This window comes from Scophthalmus maximus, chromosome 13 (assembly GCF_022379125.1).
Source record: "Scophthalmus maximus strain ysfricsl-2021 chromosome 13, ASM2237912v1, whole genome shotgun sequence".
Classification (NCBI taxonomy): Eukaryota; Metazoa; Chordata; class Actinopteri; order Pleuronectiformes; family Scophthalmidae; genus Scophthalmus; species Scophthalmus maximus.
In genome coordinates this window covers 1,423,130-1,446,640 of record NC_061527.1, presented here as the reverse complement: position 1 = coordinate 1,446,640, position 23,511 = coordinate 1,423,130, and the positions used below count along the sequence as shown (strand labels likewise).

The 23,511-nt window shown below is 41.9% G+C and overlaps 2 protein-coding genes across 5 annotated transcripts in view; one reads left to right on the top strand and one right to left on the bottom strand.

Annotated features, from left to right (window-relative positions):
• Positions 1-1,818: 1,818 nt before the first annotated feature.
• Positions 1,819-4,706, bottom strand: LOC118317731 (interferon-induced protein with tetratricopeptide repeats 1-like). Its single transcript, XM_035646661.1, has 2 exons — positions 4,600-4,706; positions 1,819-3,690 (listed from the first exon to the last, which is right to left on the bottom strand). The coding sequence occupies exons 1-2, from the start codon at positions 4,602-4,604 to the stop codon at positions 2,397-2,399; spliced, it is 1,299 nt and encodes a 432-aa protein (XP_035502554.1). The 5' UTR covers positions 4,605-4,706; the 3' UTR covers positions 1,819-2,396.
• A 917-nt stretch (positions 4,707-5,623) lies between these two features.
• Positions 5,624-23,511, top strand: part of pomgnt1 (protein O-linked mannose N-acetylglucosaminyltransferase 1 (beta 1,2-)) — an 81,270-nt gene continuing 63,382 nt past the window's right edge. Inside the window, exons 1-22 of one of the 4 annotated variants that reach the window (XM_035646658.2) lie at positions 5,673-5,911; positions 6,054-6,331; positions 7,405-7,507; positions 7,654-7,769; positions 7,934-7,999; positions 8,753-8,866; positions 8,972-9,089; positions 9,502-9,600; positions 9,695-9,822; positions 10,301-10,371; positions 10,586-10,661; positions 11,209-11,292; positions 11,839-11,880; positions 12,138-12,196; positions 12,677-12,749; positions 13,248-13,376; positions 13,533-13,658; positions 14,472-14,536; positions 14,627-14,671; positions 14,766-14,901; positions 15,045-15,154; positions 16,505-18,735. In XM_035646658.2, the coding sequence (XP_035502551.1) occupies positions 6,212-6,331; positions 7,405-7,507; positions 7,654-7,769; positions 7,934-7,999; positions 8,753-8,866; positions 8,972-9,089; positions 9,502-9,600; positions 9,695-9,822; positions 10,301-10,371; positions 10,586-10,661; positions 11,209-11,292; positions 11,839-11,880; positions 12,138-12,196; positions 12,677-12,749; positions 13,248-13,376; positions 13,533-13,658; positions 14,472-14,536; positions 14,627-14,671; positions 14,766-14,901; positions 15,045-15,154; positions 16,505-16,586 (1,962 nt within the window). In that variant the 5' untranslated portion in view covers positions 5,673-5,911; positions 6,054-6,211 and the 3' untranslated portion in view covers positions 16,587-18,735. Of the gene's footprint in view, positions 5,912-6,053; positions 6,332-7,404; positions 7,508-7,653; positions 7,770-7,933; positions 8,000-8,752; positions 8,867-8,971; positions 9,090-9,501; positions 9,601-9,694; positions 9,823-10,300; positions 10,372-10,585; positions 10,662-11,208; positions 11,293-11,838; positions 11,881-12,137; positions 12,197-12,676; positions 12,750-13,247; positions 13,377-13,532; positions 13,659-14,471; positions 14,537-14,626; positions 14,672-14,765; positions 14,902-15,044; positions 15,155-16,504; positions 18,736-23,511 lie in introns of those variants that run through there. The other 3 variants (XM_035646657.2, XM_035646659.2, XM_035646660.2) reach the window with 3 other exon arrangements.

Genomic DNA, 23,511 nt, shown 5'->3' with positions numbered 1-23,511 from the left:
CAAAACAGATCTTTGCACTTTGTGTCGAGCTCACTCACAGACTCTGTGGCCTGGAAATGATTGGTTATCTACGGTGACCAAAGCCTTTTGTGGGTCAACCGTGTCTTGGGCTCCGTCCTGTGGCAACGTCACTCAACTTTTGAAATGGTAGCTCAAACAACTTGCTCAAAAAAATTCCTGCCTTTTATAGTGTCATGTGTGGCATGGGCTCGCTGGATTGTGTTTGTCTGGACACTGTAAATTATTTGCTGTGTCCTTTTGTGTTTTTTTCGATAACTTGTATTGATAACAATTTGAATATCACTGCCTGTGTCATTATGTGGTCTTGTTGGTCACAAACTACACTTAAGAGCTCGTTTCCAGCTGTAATGAAGCTTGAGATCAACCATTTTCATCACTGCGACTGTATCTCTGCAGACCAGACACACTGACTTAAATTTTACTTCAACAACAAAAAATGATTGCTTGTCAATTTATTTTGGAAAGCAAAACACTTGCATCTATTTTCCTTAATGACAGTCGGCATGATACTTACCAACAAAAATGGTAAATTCTTGGTATTTATGAATTTTATAACTGTCCGTAAATGGCCCAAAATTTGTCTATACTGACTTTCCCTGTGGCTAAATGGTCAATTCAATGGAATACCTTAAGTTATTTCAACTTTTTATCTCAAATTAAATTTGAACTAGTGAAAAAAGACTGAACTAACTCTTTAACTTTAGTTAATTCACATTTCTATGGCAGCAGGGGAAGATTTTATGCTTTGGTCTTTCAAGATTTATTTGACTGCTCAGACAAATGGAATGACGTCTGATGTCTCTCATGGAGAAGCTTCACGTCAGTCAGGTTTCATAAAGAATCTGGTTTAAAGACTGATCAGGATTGTTCTTAAGACAGCGCCGTGCTGGCGACGCTCTCCAACGACACCTGCTGTTGTCAGACTGACGCCACAGTCTCTCTCTATTTTTTTACCTCAGTGAACAATCTGGTTCTCCTAGTAGAAATATGCAAGAAAAGGGAGTTGGTCTGATATCTTCAATCATGTATTTCTCATAAAACTACAGGAAGTGAAACATTTTTTTCCTGCATCAATCCCTTAATCCACATCTGCACCAAAATACAAGGGTTCTTCTTCCCAGGCGCAGGCCTCATCCTTCCAAGTGTGGCGGAAATGGCTGCAGCGGGTGTTGAAGTCTGTACAAACGATGACAGGTAGCAGGCTGGCCTCCCATCAGCCACAGTTCCTGCATCATGAAGGACAGCACCCAGCCTGGAGATGGACTGTGTCCCCCTCCCCTCCGGAGGAAGGTTGCCCAGCATCAGATCCAGAACCTCCAGACTAACACATGACGTCAACATCAACCGTGCAAACAAATACTTAAGGAAGTTGAAGTGAAATAAGATTCTAAGCTATGGTGATATTCTGTGAGCACTGTTGCACCAAGAGCTTTGTTTTGTCTGGACATTTTCCAATGAGGAAAGAACAAGGAGCAAGTAAATGTAGACAAATCACCCTCCCAAAAAAACAAAGCAACCTGAGCCGTTCCACAGGCTTTTACCTGAAGACGACAGGTTTCTGCTCTGTGTCGTGAGAAACACATTATACCTGAAGTAGGTTGAACCTCGGTTCGACAGAGAGAAGTTCACAAAGATGCTGCTTGACTTTCCTAAGTCTGAAGAGGTCAATTTAATAATTGCAAACAATCCAAGTTAAAGTTCGTACAAACGCATATTAATGTTTTTTGCTTTACTTAACTGACAGTGACCTAATAATGAAAACAAACTCATGTTTCAGATTTCAGTCAGAAAGGGAAATCTCATTGAAAAAATATGTTTATTTCAAAGTTAACGGGGATGTTTTGTGTTAGTTTTGCCTTATATGAACTGAGGGTCTTTTGAGATCAACTTGTGATTCAAAATTGTTCAGATCTTACAACTAATTGATTGTTTTCCGACCTGAAAAAAAATTTCAATTCATGCTTTGGAAAAAAAAGATAGTGTGTTAAAGAATGAATGCGTGAGTAGATCATTTCTTTTCCAGGCCATGAAAACTGACGTTATTCTGGATCCAGATCTGCTGTTGTTGTACACTCTACTCAGTAAATGTCGCCCTCTTCATTTCAGACTCTGATGCAACGTTCACACCAAACTCAAAGAGAATTTTCATGTTGCGTCACTCGCGTGAGTTCAGCCACCGGATCATCTGTGCTTACTCACGCGAGTAACGCAAGGAAACACAAGCTGTGAATATCTGCATATTTTCTGTCAGACTGAGACGTCGGGAGGATCTCAACGCTGATTAGCTTTCGCAACGTTGCGTCACGCAAATATTCCCCATGCATCTTTGCATTGACCTTGTATGTAACCTCATTGCGTTTGGTGTGAACGCACCATTAGAGTTTCAGGTTTGCCAGAAACTCCCCTATTTCTCCACACATTCTGTTTCTGTTTCTTTCTCGAATCCTCTCCAGGATACTGACGCTGTTGTCACGGTACAGAGATCGTTGCGGTATCGCTGCCGCCCTCATGTGGTATTGGATGGACCGGTGACTCTCCTTCTGAGTGAAATGTAAATGCTTAGCGTAGCAGTTGTAAAGCATCTGTGCCCCTTTGGGGTCCAGGTCACTTTCTAGCAGTTCTCCGAACATCTGCTCAGCTGCGGCTTGCCTGTGATTTGACTTTGCATAAATGGTTGCGAGAGATATTTTTCTTTTGAGTGAAGAATCCGGGTAAAGAGGAATCACTTCCCTGTAGAGGCTGATCGCTCTGTCCACCATGCTGTGCTCCAGCGGACTGTCCCTGTTTAGAAGGATTCTCATTTTGTAGCAGATTGCAACACATCTTTTCAGATAACGTTCGTCTGGATGCCGTTCCAAAACCCCCTCTGCCAAATCAATAGCCTCATCCATGGATACATAGACTGTGTACAGCCTGATCAGTGGTTTGATTCCACTGTAGCTGCTGACTGGCTTATTCAAAACCCTCCTGGCCAGCGCTCGCGCTTCATCTTCTATTTTCTGTCCTCCCCTGGCGCATGCCTCCAGGTAGAGAGCAGCGAGGTACAAGTTCTCCGGATCGTGACCCTTGGCAATTTTCATTTTCTCCAAGATGTCAGCCCTCAGGTTGCAGTGTTTGAAGCAATTTGCTAATGCTAACACGTGGCTGGTCTGCCACTCCACCACGTCCGGCTGCATCCTGATGGCTCTCTGGAAGTGATCGGCAGCCAGCAGCTTTTTTTCTCTGCTGAACTTCATCAGCGTCCAGGCCTTTTCGGCGTGGACCTCCGGATGGAGCTCGTCCTGCGATGGAGATGGGTATTCGCTCATCAGGGCGGCGACCTTTGACAGACAAGCCCGACTCTCTGCTTCTTCTCCCTGACGATGGTGCAGCCAAGCCTGGTTCCCGTAGTTCACCACCAGCCAGGGACCCTCGTCGGAGACGGTGTTTCTCACCTGGCGGAAGGCCTCTGCGGCCCGGCTGAAGAATGTCCTGGCATCATCGACGGACCCCAGCTGGAAGTGGATGTAGCCCTGCAGGTTGTAAATGTGACCCAGCCAGTTGTATCCCTCCTCGGTGCCGATGTCCTGCAGCTTGTCCCTGATACGGAAAAGTTTGGACCTGCTGGGATCCAGATCCCAGGTGAAGTGGCACTGCAGGGCGTCCAGCGATGTTTCGCTCCGAGGAACACTGAGGGAGAATAAAATCAATTGACATAATGGGCCATTTGTCTTGATATGTTTAGGGTCATCTTGTGTGGAGCCAAGAAGGAAGGAGATTAAAGACAAGATATTGTGTAAAACAGAGACATATATATAAAATATATAAATATGGAGGGAAGGCCAATGGAAAGAAAGTATAAAAAGGGAGGGAGGAGGAAAAAGTAAGTAACGATGAACGAAGCGGAAATGAGGAACAGTTGGAAGAGTGAATAAGGTAAGCAACAGATGAAGAAACATAGATCTTACAGGTGATATTTCTATGTCATTGCCTTCACTACATAGCAAACTTTAGCATTAACAGTTGTTTACTTTCTTACACGTGGCCCCTTTAAAGAGGAAAGAGAAAAAAACTGGGAGAAAAGAAGGAAGGGAGCAAAGAGAGAGAGAGAGAGGAAAAATAAAGTTTAGGAAATTCAGGAAGAAGTAAAGAAACCGAGATCAAGAGAACAGAAAGAAATCATTGAAGGTGAGGGAAGGACAGAATAAGATGAGGGGAAAACTGAAGACGGAATAGAAATGGAGGGAAGAAAGGAGGAATAGATGAAGTACAGAAGGACTAAGGAAGGAAAGAAATAGCACAGAAACTACTCCAGAAACAGAAGAGGACACAGAAATAAGAATGAAATAAAGGACGGAAGGAATAGACGAGGAAATAATTGAGGGAGAAAGATAAAAGCAAGGAGGAAAAGAAGAGAATGACACTGAAAAAGGAAGGAAACAGTCAAGAAAGAAATGCGGTACTAGTAATATAGAAATATTGTGTAAATCTTAGACACACGCGGAATCAAATCAGTAACTTTGGATGCCTATTCAACGTATGAACGATATTATTGATTATAGGTGATTATAGAAATGACAGGACAAAGCAGCGGCTCACCTCATCGTCCGGCGGGACTCAGGAGTTTTCTAGGTGTAAGTCTGAGTTCTCTGCACTTTGTGTTCGCTGCTGCTTTGGGTTCGGCACCATAAAACCTTTAATGTTCAACTTCTGTGCTGCTGTAAACAGATTAGTGTTGAGCACTGGATTTGGACTTTAGTTTCCAGTGACAGAAACTCAGAGAAGACGCATCACGACGGGTCTGAGAGGAGCTCAGATGATCTCGTCTCTCCAGATTTTTGTGAGAAATTCAAGTCTTAGTTTTTGAAATCCAGAGTTTGGACCAACAAGTCCATAAAGTCTTCAAACAAGTTGTTACGCACATTTCATCAAATCTGATAAAAGTTCTGAACAAGGGAAAGTTGGAAAAAAAAATGGATGCTCTTTTTTTTAATGAAAATATTATTCTAGTGACACAGTAACAACAATTTGTACATTTTCATCTGAATGTTTTTCATGTTGCCGTCTGTTTTTTTCATTTGTTGTTGAACTCACCAGTCTTTACACACGATGATGAGCTGAAGTTGCTTGTCGTCATGCTACTTGTTGAAGAAAAAAATCTAAAAGTAACTGTAAATACAGTGAAGCGACAAGTACAACACTTGCAATCCTGAAATCATCTCTAAATTTAGCTTTTTTTCTTGAATGAATTGAAATTGTATTTAAAATATTAAAGTGAAAGTCCACTTTGCTGCTGCAATGTCCAAATTTCCCCATTGTGGGACGAATAAAGGTAGATCTTATCTTATCTTATCTTAAAAAGAAAAAGTTATTTATTATAATTAAAAATATCATATCATCCCAAAAAATCCAGTTAAATCAGACATTGGACATTGAACTGTATAATATTTTATTACGTTGGGAGATTGTCACGAAAAGCACTTTCTCTTACATATGAATAAATATTGTAAGATGTCATTGTACATGTATGATGATGATGCCATACTTGTTTTGTTTATTTTTAAATGAAGTTTTTTTTAAATACATTTGCCTCTGACATGTAAGAGGTTCTCCTATAAAGTGGTTGAAATGGAAAATCTCAAGTATCTCAAAAGTGGTTGAACGGTGTCTGAGGTAGTTTATCATCTGTCCTGTTGGGGGCAGTGGTGAGCCGGACAGAGTTGATGCTGCTGGGGGAGGAAGAAGAAGAAGGGGGGATGGCAAGCCCGGTGACGTATTCGACTCTGCGACAGATACGCCGTGCATGTAGCACACAGGTGTAGCATGTAGCATGTAGCAGCTAGCAGCTCCAAGCGTCTTTTCTTCTTTGCTGTGAGGCTGAAACGCTCATGACCGGATCCTCGTGGACTCGGTGAGTAACACGGTTGATGCCCAAGCACAGAAGTAACGTCTGCCGGGTGTTAAACTCACGCTGAGTCGTGAAAAAAACACACGGTCGTCGGCTAGTTAGCTTCTCGTTAGCTTCTCGTTAACTAGCTCAACTTGTCGCTTAGCTTCCGGTCGACTGGAGTCTCGTGGCTCTTCAGCTGACGATGTGACGAGTCGGCCGAGTCTCGGCGGGGTGTTGTGGAGCAGTGCATGTCCCGGTGTCCTCCTGGAGGAGGAGGAGGAGGAGGAGGCGGCGGGTCTGCTGCTGCTGCTGAGCTCCGGCATGGAGACCTGGACCCCCAACCCCCGAGCCAAGCCCTTCATCCCGCGCCAGCAGAGGAGCTTGTACCTCACCTGGAAATACAAGCTGACCAACAAGAGGACGATCCGTCGCTTCTGCCAGGTCAGTTGTGCAACCAACGATCAAACCTGGTGGTTGTCTGCGTGTCCATACCTGAACACCTGGGTCTGGGCTTTGATAAGCCATAAAATAACATGCAATAATAATAATAATAATAGTATTTATATAACAATTCAAATCAACATTCCAACAACAATTTGGTTTTCACATATCTGTATTGAAAACAACATAAAAAGAGGACATCACATAGAAGCGAGTGTATATAAATGGGTTTTTAAAAGAAGGCACAGACTCCGCCAGCCGTATCTCCTCAGGCAGGCCGCAAAGTGGAGGGGTCCTGATGGAGGAAGCCCGGTCACCCTTAGATTTGAGCCTCGACTTTGGAACGACTAGTAAAGACCCACCTGAGGATCTGAGGGGATCAGCATTTCATTCATGAGGCTTGGAGCGAGACCAAGCTGTGCTTTAAAAGCAATGAGTAAAATCTTACCATCAATTCTAAAATGGACGGGGAGCCAATGAGGGTGAAGCTAGAACTGGGGTTATGTGATGCCGTCTCTGAAAACCAGTGAGGAGCCGAGCTGCTGAGTTATTGGACCAGTTGGAGGCGGGTTGACACCAGAGAGGACGAGCTGATGAGGGTGTGGCTCGGTTCTTCTAGGTCGGGGTTCGAGACATGCTGCGTTCGTCATGTTTGAACAGCGAAAAGCTGGAGAATCTCTGGACGCAATTCCCCAGGAGAATAAACTAGGGAGCTGGAAGGGAAAATTCCGGAGAGGGTGCGGAGCAAGCATCTGCGGACGTCAGCGCTCTCGCGTACAGCCCCTCCGGATATGTTCTGGAAAAACATCCGGATTCAGTAGATCTAATGTCTCACCATAACCAAGGGGTTGTGTGAACAGAAACTTTTTAATAAAGCGATGGAAACGCAAGGTGGAACAGAAAGTCTGGAACTTGAATCTGGGTTGAGTTTGGAGCACTGCAGACGGACTGTGTTTCCCCTGTGCAGCTAACGTCTGCTTTAAAACTCGTGTTAAAGAACAAAGTCCTGACTGGAAAAAAAACAACTTCAGATTTCAAACTGATGTATACATACATTTTCTTTTTCCCCTCAGGCCGGTGCTGTGCTGTTTCTGCTGATAACTGTCATTGTCAACATTAAACTCATCTTGGACACAAGAAGAGTCGCCAGTGAAGAAGCAGCAGCCCAAGAATATGGTGAGAAACAGAGCTCATTTTGTTTACATCAGTGTTTCCCATTAGATTCAACAAGTGTAGCCCTTCAACAAAGTAATTCACACCTCGACATCACGTCGTTACTGTGAAGAAGACTGATTCTCTCTCTCTCTCTGACGCTCCTGTAGAAGACACTGTACCCAACATGGAGACGCCGCGCCGGCCGGCCAACGGACGCAAGGTCCTGGACATCGAGGTTTACTCCAGCCGCTCCAAGGTCTACATGGCGGTGGATGGAACCACGGTGAGTTCGACCGATACTCTCTAATATCGGCGTTACCACCGGTCCCCCAAAACCCATGTGTATTGGTCTTTATTGGAGACATTAATAGACTCTATTCATGAATAGACGTCGGCAAACATGAGGATCTGATTAAAGAACGTAGTTGTTGTGTTTGTCGTGTGCAGGTTTTGGAGGACGATATGCGGGAGCAAGGCCGGGGCTTGCATGTGATCGTCCTCAACCAGGCGACGGTACGTATTTGTTTTTTTGTTTTGCTTTTTTCAAACTAAATATCCGATAATTACTTTTTAATCCAGATTCAGTTTCACTGGTTTGATTAGAAAAAGAAAAAAAAACTAAAAATATTCTGATATTTATAATAGTTGGTCACTGTGGCTTGGCAGATTAAAAAAAACACACTGTTTTTTTTATATCAAACCAAAGGGAAAAAAATACTTTGCTTTAAAAAAAAAAAAATTGTAACTGATCTTTGTTGCTGTTATTACAAATCAAATCATATTTTAGTTACATTTTGGATTCTATCTTTTTAGTTCTTACTCTAAAGTACAAGTATTGTGTCGTCAAAGACATTGCACAATGTTATTGACATTGATTGTTGATGTCTATAATAATAAAATAATAGTCCGTGTTGAATTAATCATGGTATCATACAGTCTTATCCAAATAAAGAAATTAACCACTTTCCCCCTTTTTGTTGCAGTGGTTCTAAAACTACAGCTCTGGACACTGGGACAGTAGAAAATAGCATATTTTATAAAATATTTGTTAGATTGTAAATAACAAATATGGCATCAGTCGTCAGTGTTTTAGTTTTTTTGTCCCCACGTAACTCATTTTACATGACCACAGATAACTGGGACAGTGGGGATCATAAATCTTTGGGTTCGGGTCTGTGGAGGAAAATTAAAAACCCATAATAAAAAAGGGCTAATGTCCAAATGTTGCGATAAACCGGTCACCGTCTGTTGCTGTCTGTCTCTCAGGGTCACGTCATGGCCAAGAGGATATTTGACACCTACTCCCCCCACGAGGATGAAGCCATGATCCTCTTCCTCAACATGGTGACCCGGGGCCGAGTCCTCATCTTCACCATAAAGGTCAGTCGCACAGTCGCCGTCCCACGGGTGTATCGGTCACATGACAAACAGAAGAACGCGAAGGAGCGAGAGAAGAATCATGTGTTTTTTTGTTGTCCCCGGCAGGACGAGGGAACGTTCCACCTCAAAGACGCAGCGAAGAACCTGCTGAAGAGCCTTGGCAGCCAGGCGGCGCTCAGCCTCAGCTGGAGGGACATGTGGACACTGGTGGTGAAGAAAGGAGGTAGAGCTTCACTTTCACTTTCGAGCTTGTGAAATCAAAATTATGTTTGCAGAAAAACCTAAAGCGTTGGAACGATGACGTGAGATAAACGTTTACAGCAACATGTTTTTTCCGAAACTCCAGAGAGGCAGACTGAGGTGACATGTTTTGGTTCATATGAAGTATTTCCCTTCACTGAACAGTGTCAATCTTTAATTTGAATTTTTTAAGTTTCTTTGAAGCTCGCGTTTGCAGGAGCAGCAGTTCATTTCGTTTCCATTTCATGCTTCCATGAATGATATTTGATTTTTTTTTTTGGTCACTAACTTTGCGATCAGTTGAAAAAAGACACGCCAGAAAGTGGAATAAGTTTGATTTCATCATTCATTTTTGTTAAACTTGCTTTATGAAACGTGTGAATTTGTGTGTCCAGGTCAGGTTTACGGGGAGAAGCACTCTAAGTCTCCGGCTCTGTCCACCTGGGGAGACCCAGTGCTGCTGAAGACCGAGGTGCAGCTCACTGCCTCTGAAGGTGAGGCGCAGTTTTGGCGTGTGTTTGGGAAAAGCTGCTGAATTTATGAATAATTAAAATTCAAACTGGATGCGGTCGTCCGTCCGTCCTGCAGAGGCAGAGTGCCACTGGGCCGACACCGAACTGAACCGGAGGAGGAAGCTGTTCTGCAGCAAAGTGGAAGGATACGGCAGCATCTGCAGCTGCAAGGACCCGGCGCCCATCGAGTTCAACCCTGACCCGGTGAGACGCACATCGATACGATTGTTTCATTTCACTGCGATTATTAGAAGAGGAGACGGACAGAAGAGCCTGAATGTCAGAAACCACTGATTCAAACATCGGGCGCTTTTTTTCCCGTGACACAAAGAAGCATTTTTCACCAGGACTTTTTAAAATGTCCGTTTGTTTACATACTTTAAATAGAGTGTTGTGTAGTTCATGATATGGACATTATACGCACACAGAAAATTAATGGAAACGGCAAAATTCTAACAAACTTCCTCTTCGCAAAATTTGCAAAAGTTTATACTCTCGCTGTTTTTTGGCCTTTTGTGAAGAAGTAATGTATAACAGCCTGTCAGCCCCTCCAATGATTTTCATTTTCTTTTGATTCACAAGTCACCACACTTCTATAAATAATGTCAAATATGAATAAAAAATGTAGCCTGTAAAAGTTTTTTCTCGCGTGACACACGTATCATTTTCTTTATCTTTCCAGTTTCCCAACAACAACGTCCTCAATGTCCCGGTGGCTGTGATCGCAGGGAACAGGCCCAACTATCTCTACCGGTGAGATCAGAAAACCAGACTCAAAATATAATGAAATATTCTCACATGAAATCCTGACTCATTCATGGCTTCGTCTTTTGTTTTAGGAAGACGTTTGTTAATATTAATGTGAAGTAAATTTACCTGTCGAATTGAAATTAGAATAAATACCACGATACAGAAGAATAAACCACTGTCGTTCCTCTCGTGACGAGCAGCTGTCGTCTGTTTTCAGAATGCTGAGGTCACTTCTCTCGGCTCATGGCGTCAACCCGCAGATGATCACCGTCTTCATCGATGGATACTACGAGGTACCAGTTTTATTTCCTCGTCCACTTGTAATCAGTACACCGACTGTAGTAGTGAGATGTTTAATCTAAAAGAATAAATTTTTAGATTTCAGTTTGTGTTTTTAACTGGTGTGGTTCAGTTTCAAGCTCACGACTCAGTGTATTCATCTACACGAAGAGCAGACCAATAAGAGACATAATGTAAAAATATCTTAATATGTTTCGTTTCAAATTGGTTTCAAAAATCAAGAAAAAAACAATTTGAATGAAGTTTCTTTCATGTTATCTTGAACATTTTTTAAAAGATTATGAATATCACCAAAAGTCCATAATTTTTTACGTAGGACATGTATTTTGGGCTTTTTAACTTTGCAAAAATTTTACATTCACTAAAAACCTGTAACACTAGAGGAAAGGGAAAAAGTGACGATGCAGAACAAGAATTGATGAACAAGAAAAATCCCTTGATCCACTTGTTTTTTTCCAATCCGCTCGGAAATTTAACTGGTTCTTCCCGGGATCATGCCCCGCCCCTTCACCTCCCACATGTTGTTTGTGTTTCACTCAGGAGCCCATGGATGTCGTCGAGCTGTTCGGACTGAAAGGAGTTCAACACACACCCATCAGCATCAAGAACGCTCGAGTGTCCCAGGTGTGAATGACACTAACTCCACAATTCAAACTCATTTCACTCTGATTTTATGTTGGTTTATGGTTTTAGGACTTTGTGCATCACCCTGATCTGTCGTAGAGGAACATAAAACTTCTTTAAAGTTCCAACCTGGAGTCGTGAAAGTAACCGAGACTTCGTCCACACTTTTAGCACCGAGTTGGAAATAACCTTTATTTTATTTTTTTTTGGTGTAAACATCTTTGGACCATTATGAAACTCTTCTCCGGTGAGACGCACACTTTCGGTAATTATTGGGAAGCACTGTTACCAATTCTTTGCATTCACATCAGCTAGTCCAGTCGAAATTGATGAGATCCGGTCAGGAAGCGGACGTGGGCCTCGACATCACGCTCTGTTCATCCAGACTAAAACACAACCCAGAGATTTCAGACTGAAATGGGTCCGGCAGCGGAAAAATCTGTAGAGTTTCAAAACCAAGGCGTAAAGTGTGGACGTAGCCTGAGATCTTCAACATTTTGTTTCCAGTGTGAAAATAAAACAGTTTGTCTCTGTTCTCTGTCGCAGCACTACAAAGCCAGTCTGACTGCAACCTTCAACCTTCACCCAGTGAGTAGTTTAACTTTCCTTTGTTTAGTTTTTTAAAGATGAACGGTATGTGAAGTCAGTGATGCACCGGTCAAACGTAACGCTTTAGGATCAAACACTCTGGATTTTGTAAAAGAAGGTGGACAACATCTTTTTGACTTTATTGTTTCATCGGTCAGCTTATTAATTGATCATCTTCATTTATCAGTTGTATTGTGAGCGTCACTGCACAGATTAAATCTTTAAACAGCACTTTGAAGTCTTATTTTTTTTATCAGGATGCCAGTTTTGCCATCGTCATAGAAGAAGACCTGGATCTCTCCATCGACTTCTTCAGGTACATTTCTCCAGTTGTCACAACCACGACTTTTTGTGGGTTAGAAATTCTCAGATGTGATGATTTGCTGCTTTTCTCTGTCACACATGATGACAGACTTCAGGTTTTGGATTATAATGTCCCAGCTGCCAGAGTCACCACTAGGTGGCAGTAGATCTACAGTCTTAGAAATATTTATTTTGTTGGACTCTGTTTTTACTGTTTGCTGCTGTAAAAACTGCAGCTTTGTGATTCCCCATAAAGTCATGAAATTCAATTTTAGACTGTCAAAAGTAGAAAAAGAAATCATGTTGGAGGTCAAAAATAAAAGTATGTAGTAAAGTAAAACCATTAACAACAACAAAGAGAGAGACAAGCTTTCTCCAAAAATCGCTTACTGCCCCTTTAACTGCCCCCTCTGTCAGTTTACTGTTCTACAGGGCAACAAGGCAGGTCTTTTAACAACGATATTATTGTTATGTCCACGCTGTTTTTTTGCAGTTTTCTGAGTCAGACCATCCACCTGCTGGACGAGGACGACAGCCTCTACTGTATCTCAGCCTGGAACGACCAGGTGAGTGTCGACCGCTTCACCTGCTCAAGTGTTCTCCCTCCTCCTCCTCTTTGAGACTCGCATCCCGGTTCACACAAAAGCTTTTGGTGATGGTTACGATTGCTCGAGCATTTTCCGGAATTTAGTTTCATCCACCTGTAAATTACTAAGTAACAACCTCACAGTGATGGTTTCAAACACAGCGTGAGGCCGAGGAATTATTATTATTGTGTTACAGTTGAGATGCAGGTGTGAGGGTCTTTAGCTGTTGTGTTGTGTAACTGACGTCTCGATGTCGGAACACGAGCGTCTTCGACAATGGAGTATGTGATGAGGTGACTTATCAGTTTCCTTTTGGACCTGAGGGTGTAACCTAACGTCGTCCACACTTTAGGGTTTTCTTCTTCTTCTTCTTCGTTTCTAAAAATAGAACAACTGAACAAGTCTCCCACTGTCGGTTTTCTCCCCTGCATTCATTTATAAATGTCACTGACGGTTCCTGTTGTTGTTGATGTACAGGGCTATGAACACACAGCGGAGGACCCGGCCCTGCTCTACAGAGTGGAGAGTATGCCCGGCCTCGGCTGGGTGCTGAAGAAGAGCCTCTACAAGGATGAACTGGAGCCAAAATGGCCGACACCAGAGAAGGTGCAGAAGTTATCTTTTTTCCCCCCCAAAGTTTTGCTCCCTTGGTTATGAATTGTGTCTAAATGGAACTAAACAGCTGTGTAATTCATTAACTGTGTGAGTTTGTGCTGAAGATGATATAAACTGTCGCTGAGCGTGTGTGTTTGTGTCTTGCAGCTGTGGGACTGGGACATGTGGATGCGAATGCCAGAGCAGAGGAAAGGCCGCGAATGCGTCATCCCCGACGTGTCCCGCTCATACCACTTCGGCATCATTGGCCTCAACATGAACGGATATTTCCACGTAAGAACAAAAAGAAAAAAAGTATCTTCTAAAGTCTCAATAATTAAACAAATGAAAAAACCCGCAACACAGGACGACAGAATCAAAATCCTCACCCAAACTTTAACCCTGTAATACTTTTTAAATTTATGTCTGCCAAGGCAGTTTGGTCACATCACCTTATTGCATGTATTGCAATCAAGTTCCACATCAGACATGCAAACATTTTTTGGAAATTTGCGAAAATATCAAATTTAAAATTCTCAATCGTCTCCAAAATATATTGTTTTTTTTCTTTGCCATCAAATTTTGTGGCAAAAAGTAATTTAGTTTTCAGGAAATTGCTGAAAACTCTTCACCTGCATTGCCCATCGCACAATGTTTAATACAGAATCCAAAAAACATTCTCAGATCAGCCCCAAAATGTTATCGATTCTTCCGTTACGATAGCTTCACCCTTCCACCAATTTTCATGGAAATCGGTTGAGTAGTTTTTGCGTAATCCTGCAAACCAACAAACAAACAGAAAACAAAACTTAACTCTGCATAGGTAATAATGAGTCAGCAGCCTGGTAACACAGTTCACCAATAACACTTAAGATCTAGCAGATCCGTCTTCATTAGCAATGTTATAGACACAATTTTGCATTTTTTTTCTTAAAATCCAAGGTGAAGTTTTTGTGAAAATATTTGCTTTTCTCAGCAGAATTTCCTCGTCTTGTTGTTGTTGTTGTTGTTGTTGTAAAATCAGGAGATTTTATTCATTACTAATCTGGTTATCATCCGTTTGCCTGATCACGTTCCTCTTCCCCCATCTTCTTTTCTGTTGTGTAGGAAGTTTATTTCAAGAAACACAAGTTCAACACTGTTCCAAATGTGCAGCTGAAGAACGTCGACAGGTGAGTTCACACCACGAGCTCTCAAATCGCATCCGACGTGTCATCGTTCAACAGCGACAGTCCTGATGTTGTTGTTGTTGTTCCTCACAGCTTGAAACAAGATGCGTATGAGGTGGAAATCCAAAATTTGTTGAAGTGAGTGAGTCTTTTATGGAACTGAGTCTGTTTGTGGAGAAAAACTACAAAAAATGGTGCGGTTTGGTGTAATTATGTGCATGTGTGATTCCAGGGAAGCGGAGGTGCTGGACCACACCAAGAACCCCTGCGAGGACTCGTTCCTGCCGGACTCCGAGGGGAAGGTCTACGTCATGTTCATCAAGATGGAATCGGAGACGGACACGTCGACGTGGACCGAGCTCGCCAAGGTACAAGTTCCTCCTGGTCACGAGTTCTTATACCGTTAAAACAAAGTGCTCTTATGAAAACTTTGATATACTGTCGAACCCTCATCTGCTACGAGGAACATGAGGATTCAGAACCTTCTCGTGTCTCCGTCTTCTGTCTTCAGTGCCTGCACGTTTGGGACCTGGATGTACGAGGATACCACAGAGGCCTGTGGCGGCTCTACAGAAAAAGGAATCATGTCCTGGTGGTGGCCGTGCCGGTCTCTCCTTACTCGTGAGTAAAGCTTAAATCATACATGGGACAGATGCAGGGGCGAGGGGTCGGGAACCAAAGCGGTCAAATCACAGTCAGTCCTGTCGAGTACAGATTTGTGTTTAGATCAAGTGTTGCGGAAGTTTGCTACTTGGGCAACTCTGGGCAAGAGATCGCGACCATGCAGTGACGCAGGGTGATTGTGAGCTGAAAAGACACCGCCGCTCGCGAAAGATATTTGTGATGTGAAATGCAAAGCTAGCCAGGGCGACATGTCTAACCTTAGGAGACAAAGCAACCGCAAACTAACGTTAGCTTGCCTGCTGCAGCCAGCTCCATGGACGATGAACATTTTAAGTGAAGATCGGCAACTTCAGGTAAGGTTAGCTTGTGGCTGGAGAAACATGCGTTTTTTTCATGTTGATTGACGTTGATTGACGCAAGCTTAGAATCTTTACTAGCATCAGTCACTGACTGCATCCAAAATGCCTTACCAACATGCTATATTTAGTACACTAACAATGTGTGAGATTTAGTATGAAACCAATAGTATGTGAATTTCATACTATTTGTTGGGGAGTGTTACATTATGATTAGTGCATCACTGCAGTAGTCATGACAACAACAACGCAACGTCAACATTAACTAAGGAGAGAGTGAAGTACTGGTAAAAGGTACCGCTGGGTACTGGTGCAGAGTTTTAGGTACTGGTACCATATTGGTTCATACGTGAACGGAACCAGTGTCATGTAAGAAATGTGTCTTTCAACTCGCATCTACACACACTTTCCAAACTAATGGAAATCACTTAAGTATGGAGTCAAAACCATAAAGTGTTAAAGTCTGAATACTATCACAGAATGATTGCAAGCTCAAAATCACCCGTGAATTTTTTTTTACCCTACATTTCAACGACTTGCCCCCCCCCACCCCAACATCTCACATTTTCAGGCTTGCATACTTAAATGATCATATTGACATGTATAAAATTCTACACAAAAACATCAATGACTTCTGAATGTCTCTCTTTTTTTAAAAACACACCTGTTTCCTCGTCATTTTGTTCTAGGTTAAAAAATTGTCATTAGAATAATGTATCTGCTGTATCTTTTTCTGGAACCATAATTCTTGATATTTTGTTTTATTTCTGCAAAAAAACAAGATAAAGTCTCAAAAATATTGCAGAGAATCAATGAAAAAACACCAATAACTGTTGTTGACTAATAACCAGACCCATAACCCCCCCCCCAGCATACACAATGTTCACTATCTCAGAATCTTTTTCCTTTTCTTGTCTTTTATCACTGCCTGTCCCCCTGTCCGTCTCTCTGTCCTCCCGCCTGTCTGTCCTTCTCTTCCGCTCATGACCAGTGTGAAGAAACCAGCCGCTGTCACTCCCATACACTTAGAGCCTCCACCCAAAGAAGATGGAGCGCCGGTGGACCAGCTGTAGACCTGATGTTCCACTGACACACAAACACTCCAACACACACGTGAACCAGCCCGGGCCTTAACACGTCTGCTCCACCAAACTACTAATAATCCAGCCTGGGACCCGCAACTACAAAAACTGATGTTGAACATTATGTACAAGACGACACCTGGGAAATGGAGTCCTATTTTTTTGTGTTTATTCAAATAAAAGAGGGATGAACACTACAAACTTCACGACACAAGGAGGGAAACGGTGACGCGAACAGGTTTTGGTTAAAAGTGACTTTACAACCAAAACCTTATATGATTGTATTTTTTCTGTTTCCGTGACGACTGTCGGTTGAACTGCTTTTTTTGATATTAATACAAGCTGCAACTTTTTTCAACAAGAACGGTACAAATGACACAAACGCACACGAGAATCCAGCCAGTTTCTCTTTTTCAGTTTGTCTTTTTTTTAACTACTGAGTGCTTTGTCCGTCTTGTACATATGTTTTAACTTATCTCTATTTATTTGACATCTTTCAAATCAGAATGACTTCAAAGTTTTTGCTCTCTTTTTTAATAATTTTTTTTTTTTAGAAAAGATGAAAATCCACTTATCAAGATCAGTGCGTTTTTTTTAAGAGCCTAACGTTTACAGATAATGAAATGATAATGTATATACACGCCTATATATATTTTTTGATGAAAATAATTCAAAGGGTCGGCATATTTTTCAGCATTAGATATTTAGTTTGAGTGACAGAGTTGATAACAGCCCTGAGGGATGTTTTATTGCTATTTGAATGAATAAGTTTCGTGACGACGTTAGCCTGGTGGTTATATACTCGTAGAGAAGGAGAACAGAAAGTCCGTCTGGGTGTTTGCTGCCTTCAGACAACTGTCAGTTTCCTCCTCACAGAAGAAACTGACCTCATTCAAAGGGTCCTCCTGTATTTTCTAACTGACCACAAAATGGCTGCAGCGTTAACTCAGCCTTGTGAGGGAACGTTTTTCGTTTTGTTATTTGCCTCATTCCTTTGTGAACGCCTTCATCTTGGATGGAAATATTTTCTAAAGCATCACCGGCCAGTATTTAACAATCCAACCAATATTCTAAGACGTGACCATTATACATTTCAAATCTTTATCCATAAGCAGAAGACTGATCATAGACGATGCTATTTTTTTAATTCAGGTCCATAATTTCAGGATCAGACCTTTTAAAACGTTTTATAAAAATCAACGAGCAGTTTTCCTCGTTTTTAAGATTCAACATTTTTCAAAAAAGTGTCCAGAGACAAAAAGTCAGTCATTTTATTATATGTGGGATGAAAATATCTCGGAATTAATTCATTAAAATGTAATGTACTTGTAAGCAAAAGGCAGATATAACATCTGGCGGAGCATCTGTAACTGGTGCTTGAAAAACAGTGTAATGAAGCTGTAAATTAATTTATGATGACATATGATTAATGAACACATCTCAACAGTATTATAATTATGGATAATTTACCTGCCAATTAATGGGAAATTTGATTTTGACAAATCCACTAAACACATAACAACAGCGTCTGACATTGGTTTTGCTTGAGTGTGGCTAACGTTAGCATTGCTAACACCCGCAAAGCAAAGTCCACATGCCGATATGATGATGATTAATGTGGTTAAATGATAGTTTATTCTGAAACAGCTCCTTAAGTACCGACGACACTGCACCGACTAAATGAATGTGAACGTGAATTATTGTTTTTAAAAATTGATCTCCATCAGTATTTGCCGTCGTTTGATTTTAATGTATTTGTGTGATCAGGCAAACACATATATACTATCTTCACTCTTTCAGCAGTATTACAGCCGGTGTCGTGACTTGTTCAACAATTATTTCTGTCCTTCAAATTTCAGTCAGGTTTTAAGACGCAGGAGAATTTGAATCGAGCAACATTTTTTTAATTTAAATCTGAAGTGGTACCTCTCCTCTATGTTGAATCAAGAGGGTGGAAGTAAATCAATGTCTCCTCAGCAATACAGTTCATTTTGTTTCATTCAAAATTTGGAAAATATTGTAAGGAACCCTTGTGTGAGTGACGATGAGCAACTGTAAGTTTAAAGGTGGAGTTTGACATGATTGAGTTCTTTTAACTTTTATCATGGAAATGAATAAAGGTGTTTGTTTGTTTTTTAAACTGAAGTTTCATACATTATTTTACCCCTCATCTTTTTGAGGCTGTATAGTATGTTGTTGAAGTAATTCATATCGGAAGGTTTTTACTATTACTGCATATTCTTCACGGCATAAACTTGGAGTCATTGTTATTCTTAGGGCATGTTTTTTTTCTACTGCACCGTGGCCTTGTGCCGCCTGCAGATTTCCCAGGGGAGCATCAGGCAAAGCAACGGTGAGAGGAAGCGCTCGCGGCGAGGGAAATGTATGCAAATCCTTGGAGCTCAGGTGGATTTCTGCAGCCCGCTGCGGTTGACCAAGGACAAATGTGGCTTCCTGTCGTTCTGAGCTCTGACTTTCATAATCTCTAATGGAATAAATCACAGACTAGGAGTGGGCACGGTACATTGTTAAAGTTGTTACTGGAGAAAGAACAAATACATTTGAGTTCAGTTTAAATGGTTTAAACCTCGTGTTCAAAGCAGCCTCTGGTTTTCCTTGGTTCCACTGCAGAGACCTAAAACACGTCACAGGTGACGTCATCATCTTTCTGGTACATCTGCAGATTTGTGCAACACAATGTACACGTGGTTCCCAAAAGTACCAAAAACACTTGGTTTTTAACTCCTGTCTCTTTAAGGCCCCTCCCTCCCACCCAATGAAACCCAGGCTGCTCTGATTGGCCAGCCGGCTCCACTCTATTGTGATTGGTCAACCAATTCCAGTGCGTGTAGGAAGTTCTCTCGCTCTAGCTTTACCCGCCCTTGCTTTGGGGCGTGTCAGGCTAGACGCTTTATGAAGTTCCGTAACAGAGCGATGTCACCATATTACGGACGCATCGTCCGGACTACTGACGAGGCGTTTCAGGAGCATCAGGATCAGCATTTTCTGTCAGGGAGAGGAACTCCCTTTCGGGCTTTTTAACTTTACACATTCACAAAAAAATACATAATACACTAGAGGAAAGGGAAAACTGAATAAGCAGAATATGTCTCGTTCAACACCTTAGTCTTCAAGAACCATCCGGCGGCCTTCGTGTAACACTTTCACCTGGATGACTGAGAATCTTTACAGACAAATCACTGATTAATATATTGATCATTTGCAGGTAGCGCTGTCGCCTCACAGCAACAAGCTTCTAGGTTTGAACCTTCTGACCAGCTGGGGTCGTTCCGTGCAGAGTTTTCATCGTTGTCTCCGTGCTACTCCCGCAGTCCAAAGACGTGCCAGTTGATCGTGTCTGTAAATTGCCCGTAGGTGTGAATACGAGAGTCAATGGTTATATCTTTATGCCCTGTAATTGACAGGCAACCTCTCCGGGGTGTCCCCCCACTGAGTTGTCATAAACTGCAGTTATCATTCAAGCACAGTTAAAGATTCTGACTGGTAACAGCTCAGGGTGAATGAATTCCATATCGGTCTCATCAACCGGCTCCGAACTCGTCCATGAAGTCGATCGCGTGTTAGTGTGAATATGAATGTGCCAAACATTTGCATCAGGTCTGATTAAGATCGATGTTCAGGTCTGTTTAACTCGTGACTGGCTGAAGGTAAAGCAGTGGTGTGTGGTTGTGTTACTGTGTGTTTATTTGTGTGTTGATTGTCTACACGCACACTTGTCCATCACCACCAGCTCCACACCTGGTCATTTGTGCCTGTCAGTCAGAAGTCACTGGTTTGTGTCGGCGTGTGTGTGTTCGCCGCCTTCTGAATGTCATTTTTGACCTATTGAGCATTTTGATGAGCCGAGCTCGGAGGCTGATGACTGCGACGTAGATGGAATATTGATTGTGTGTATGCGTGTGTCAGAGGGAGGGAGGGAGCCGCGGGTTATTGTTAAACATGGAGCTCGGCAGCACTGAGATGATGACAGATTTAACTCTAAATGCCTTGCGGGTTTATAATTGGATGGAAGCATGAACACGGTTTGTCTTCTCGCTGCCTTTCACTCTCGTCTATTTCTTACGAGCTCTGCTGCCACAACAGAACCGTGGAAAGTTTTATCCTCTAAAGGGTTTTCGGCTCTTTCACAGCGGAGTTGTTGCAGTGGTCAGACGAAGAGAAACCATGTGTCACTTATTTTCCCCTTTATAATCAAGATTGATGAAGAAGTCGTTTTTAATCAAATCGATAGTTTCTTGCACATGAATGATGAATCTTTTATGGCTTTCAATCGGGTTCCCGCCCACATTGTAGCACTGAAACTGCTCTTACAAAGATTTTCAATTATATTCGCCTGAATATTGAATTGGGGGAATTTTATAACAGTTGTGGATTTTAATAGATCCTTGTGCTGCATCTGATGTAGGGCTGCAGCCCTCGTGACATGGGATCCCACAAGTATCGGTTCTTAGTCCCCTCTTGTTGAACCTCAACATGCTTCCTCTTGCAGAGCTATGCAGATGACACCCAGATATATATTGGGTTTTTATTAGAATTTGGGTGATGCAGCCAGACAATGACCCTGAACATGGAGGAAAATCTATACATGTTGACTTTCAACAAAGGAAATTCTTTCCTTTTGATATACATAAGGATATTGATTTGTGGCATTAAGAACCGAATCTGATCTCTCTGGAACAACTTCATGTAAGACTCACATTTCTACTTCTCTCAGTTTCTTCTTCTTCTTCACAAATACTGTTTTCGTTCACTCATTATTCCAGTCAGTTTGAATTTGACATTTAAGCTGCTGACAGAAAACCTCAACACTTCCTGTAGATGTTTCACAGTAAAAGCCTTGTTCCAAAGCAACTCCTCTCATCTTCATCTCCCGTTATTACCCATGATGCTATGCTTTTATCCTTCTGTCATATTATAGTATTCTTATTTATTCTCATAGAATTTAGAATTTTCCTTTTTTAAAAAGTAATTTATCTTTTAGCTCGCAGCTCCGCACATGCACATTTACACATACATATCAACATTTTATATATTTTACTGTTTTTTTCCTGTTTGCTTTTTTCATTGCTTATGTAAGTAAATTGCGCATTCAGAAACCATGTCCTTGTTTTCAAAAGTGGAAAAGAAATGTCGATGTCATGGAGCGAAATATGGTGTGTCAGCTGCGACAGAACAATCAAAGACATGATGTGAAGGTAAAGAGAAATGTGACCCTAACCCTCATCGCGTAAAACAGTGGAGCTTGTTTATAAGACAGATTATTATGAATCATCCTCAGATGTATTTGTGTCGTTTCCCCCTTCGTGTGTTTTTTTTTGTCGACCTTTCGAAACATAATGACCTTCATTAGCTCGACTGCCTCTTGTTGCAGGCAAATGACTCCTCTGGTTGCTGGTGGAGGATCAGTGATGAAAGAACTAATTCAGCAGCGACAGATAACCTGCCGCAGAAGCTTATACAATGCGCCGCCTCCTATCTATTGTCGGGCCTTTTTATTGGTCAATATTTACTCGGGGTCCCGTGTCACAATGACTGTAATCTTCAAGGGCAGGAGATTGAACATTATTGAATAATATACAGGACAAAGGAAGCACTGAGCTCCGCTGCTTCCTTTCATATGTATAAGCTCAGCATATAGAGGAAACCTGAAATACACGTATTTAAATAATGTAATAATGTGCAGGCCTTTTTTCATCATTGAAGATGAGGATACATGTTGACGCTGAGGACATGCTAAGAGACAATGGCCCTCTGGATACAGACCAGCTGTTATGAATTATTATGGACAGGGACAAAATGCTCCGCATCCACATCCATTGCAGCTCTGCCTGTTTTGCATTCGTGTACTACAAAGCACAAAAGGTATAAAAAAAAACACTACGCAAGAAATAAAAAAATAAAAAAACACAATACATTATACATGGTTTTATAATCTTAAGTTTTATAATAAGTGGAGATATGTCTGCGACCGAGAACACGGTACCAAGAACACTGTAAGAATAAGCTAATTTGGTTCACTGCTTGCGCATGCGTGTTGTCACCTGTCCTGGAATTCAAAAGATGGCGGGCAAGGACGTAACATCTCTCATATTTTCTTTGATTTTACACTTTTTAAGCATTTAAACTGGGATTTTAATTTGGTTAGGGTTGTGGTTATGTACAGTTTATGGTAAGGGTTCGTTGTTGTACACTACGTTCAACATCCAACGACAACCTCGAACAATATATTGGTTTTAAAAAGTCACTACATCAACCTTGCTTCCTTCACTTTTCCGCCACAAAATTAATATCTGCCACTGTCAGAGGAAAGGTGAAAACTCAGCCGATAATGCGCCTATTACGCTGGTTGCCAACCGCCATTATGAAAGAAGAAAGTACAACCAATCACGTCGCAGTCTCTTTGCTGGTTTTGGCCCAAGATCATGGCTCTCACCATGCTAACGTTAGCTAGCTTAACATTTAGTAAAACTTGTTTTTAGCTCCTGACCGCTGTCACGTTCAGCTTCCTTTGTCTGTCGTACGTTGGCTATTCTTCCCAAGAAGAAAATGTTTCTGCTCCTTTAATCTGCGTGTTCCGTTTCGCGTTTTCTCAGATTAGCGCCGGATTGTCGGTAACTCTGCATCTGGCAGGACCCCCTGCGGTTCGACCACTCTGTTTTCTCAGTAATAGGAAGGGGACGAGTTCAAATATAAGTCAGTCAGTAAATTGTCATTGTCATGACTATCACATTTCAGGGTCAACCATAGACCTGGAGCCACCCCCTCTACTCATTGGCTTTGGGACAGTGTAGAGATGCTTTTCATTTGTCTTCTTCGTCATTCTGAGCCTCCTTCTGTAAACATTTGGCTGTTTTCTGTGGTCACTTTGCTCGTCTTTGTAATGGTTTTGTGTGTC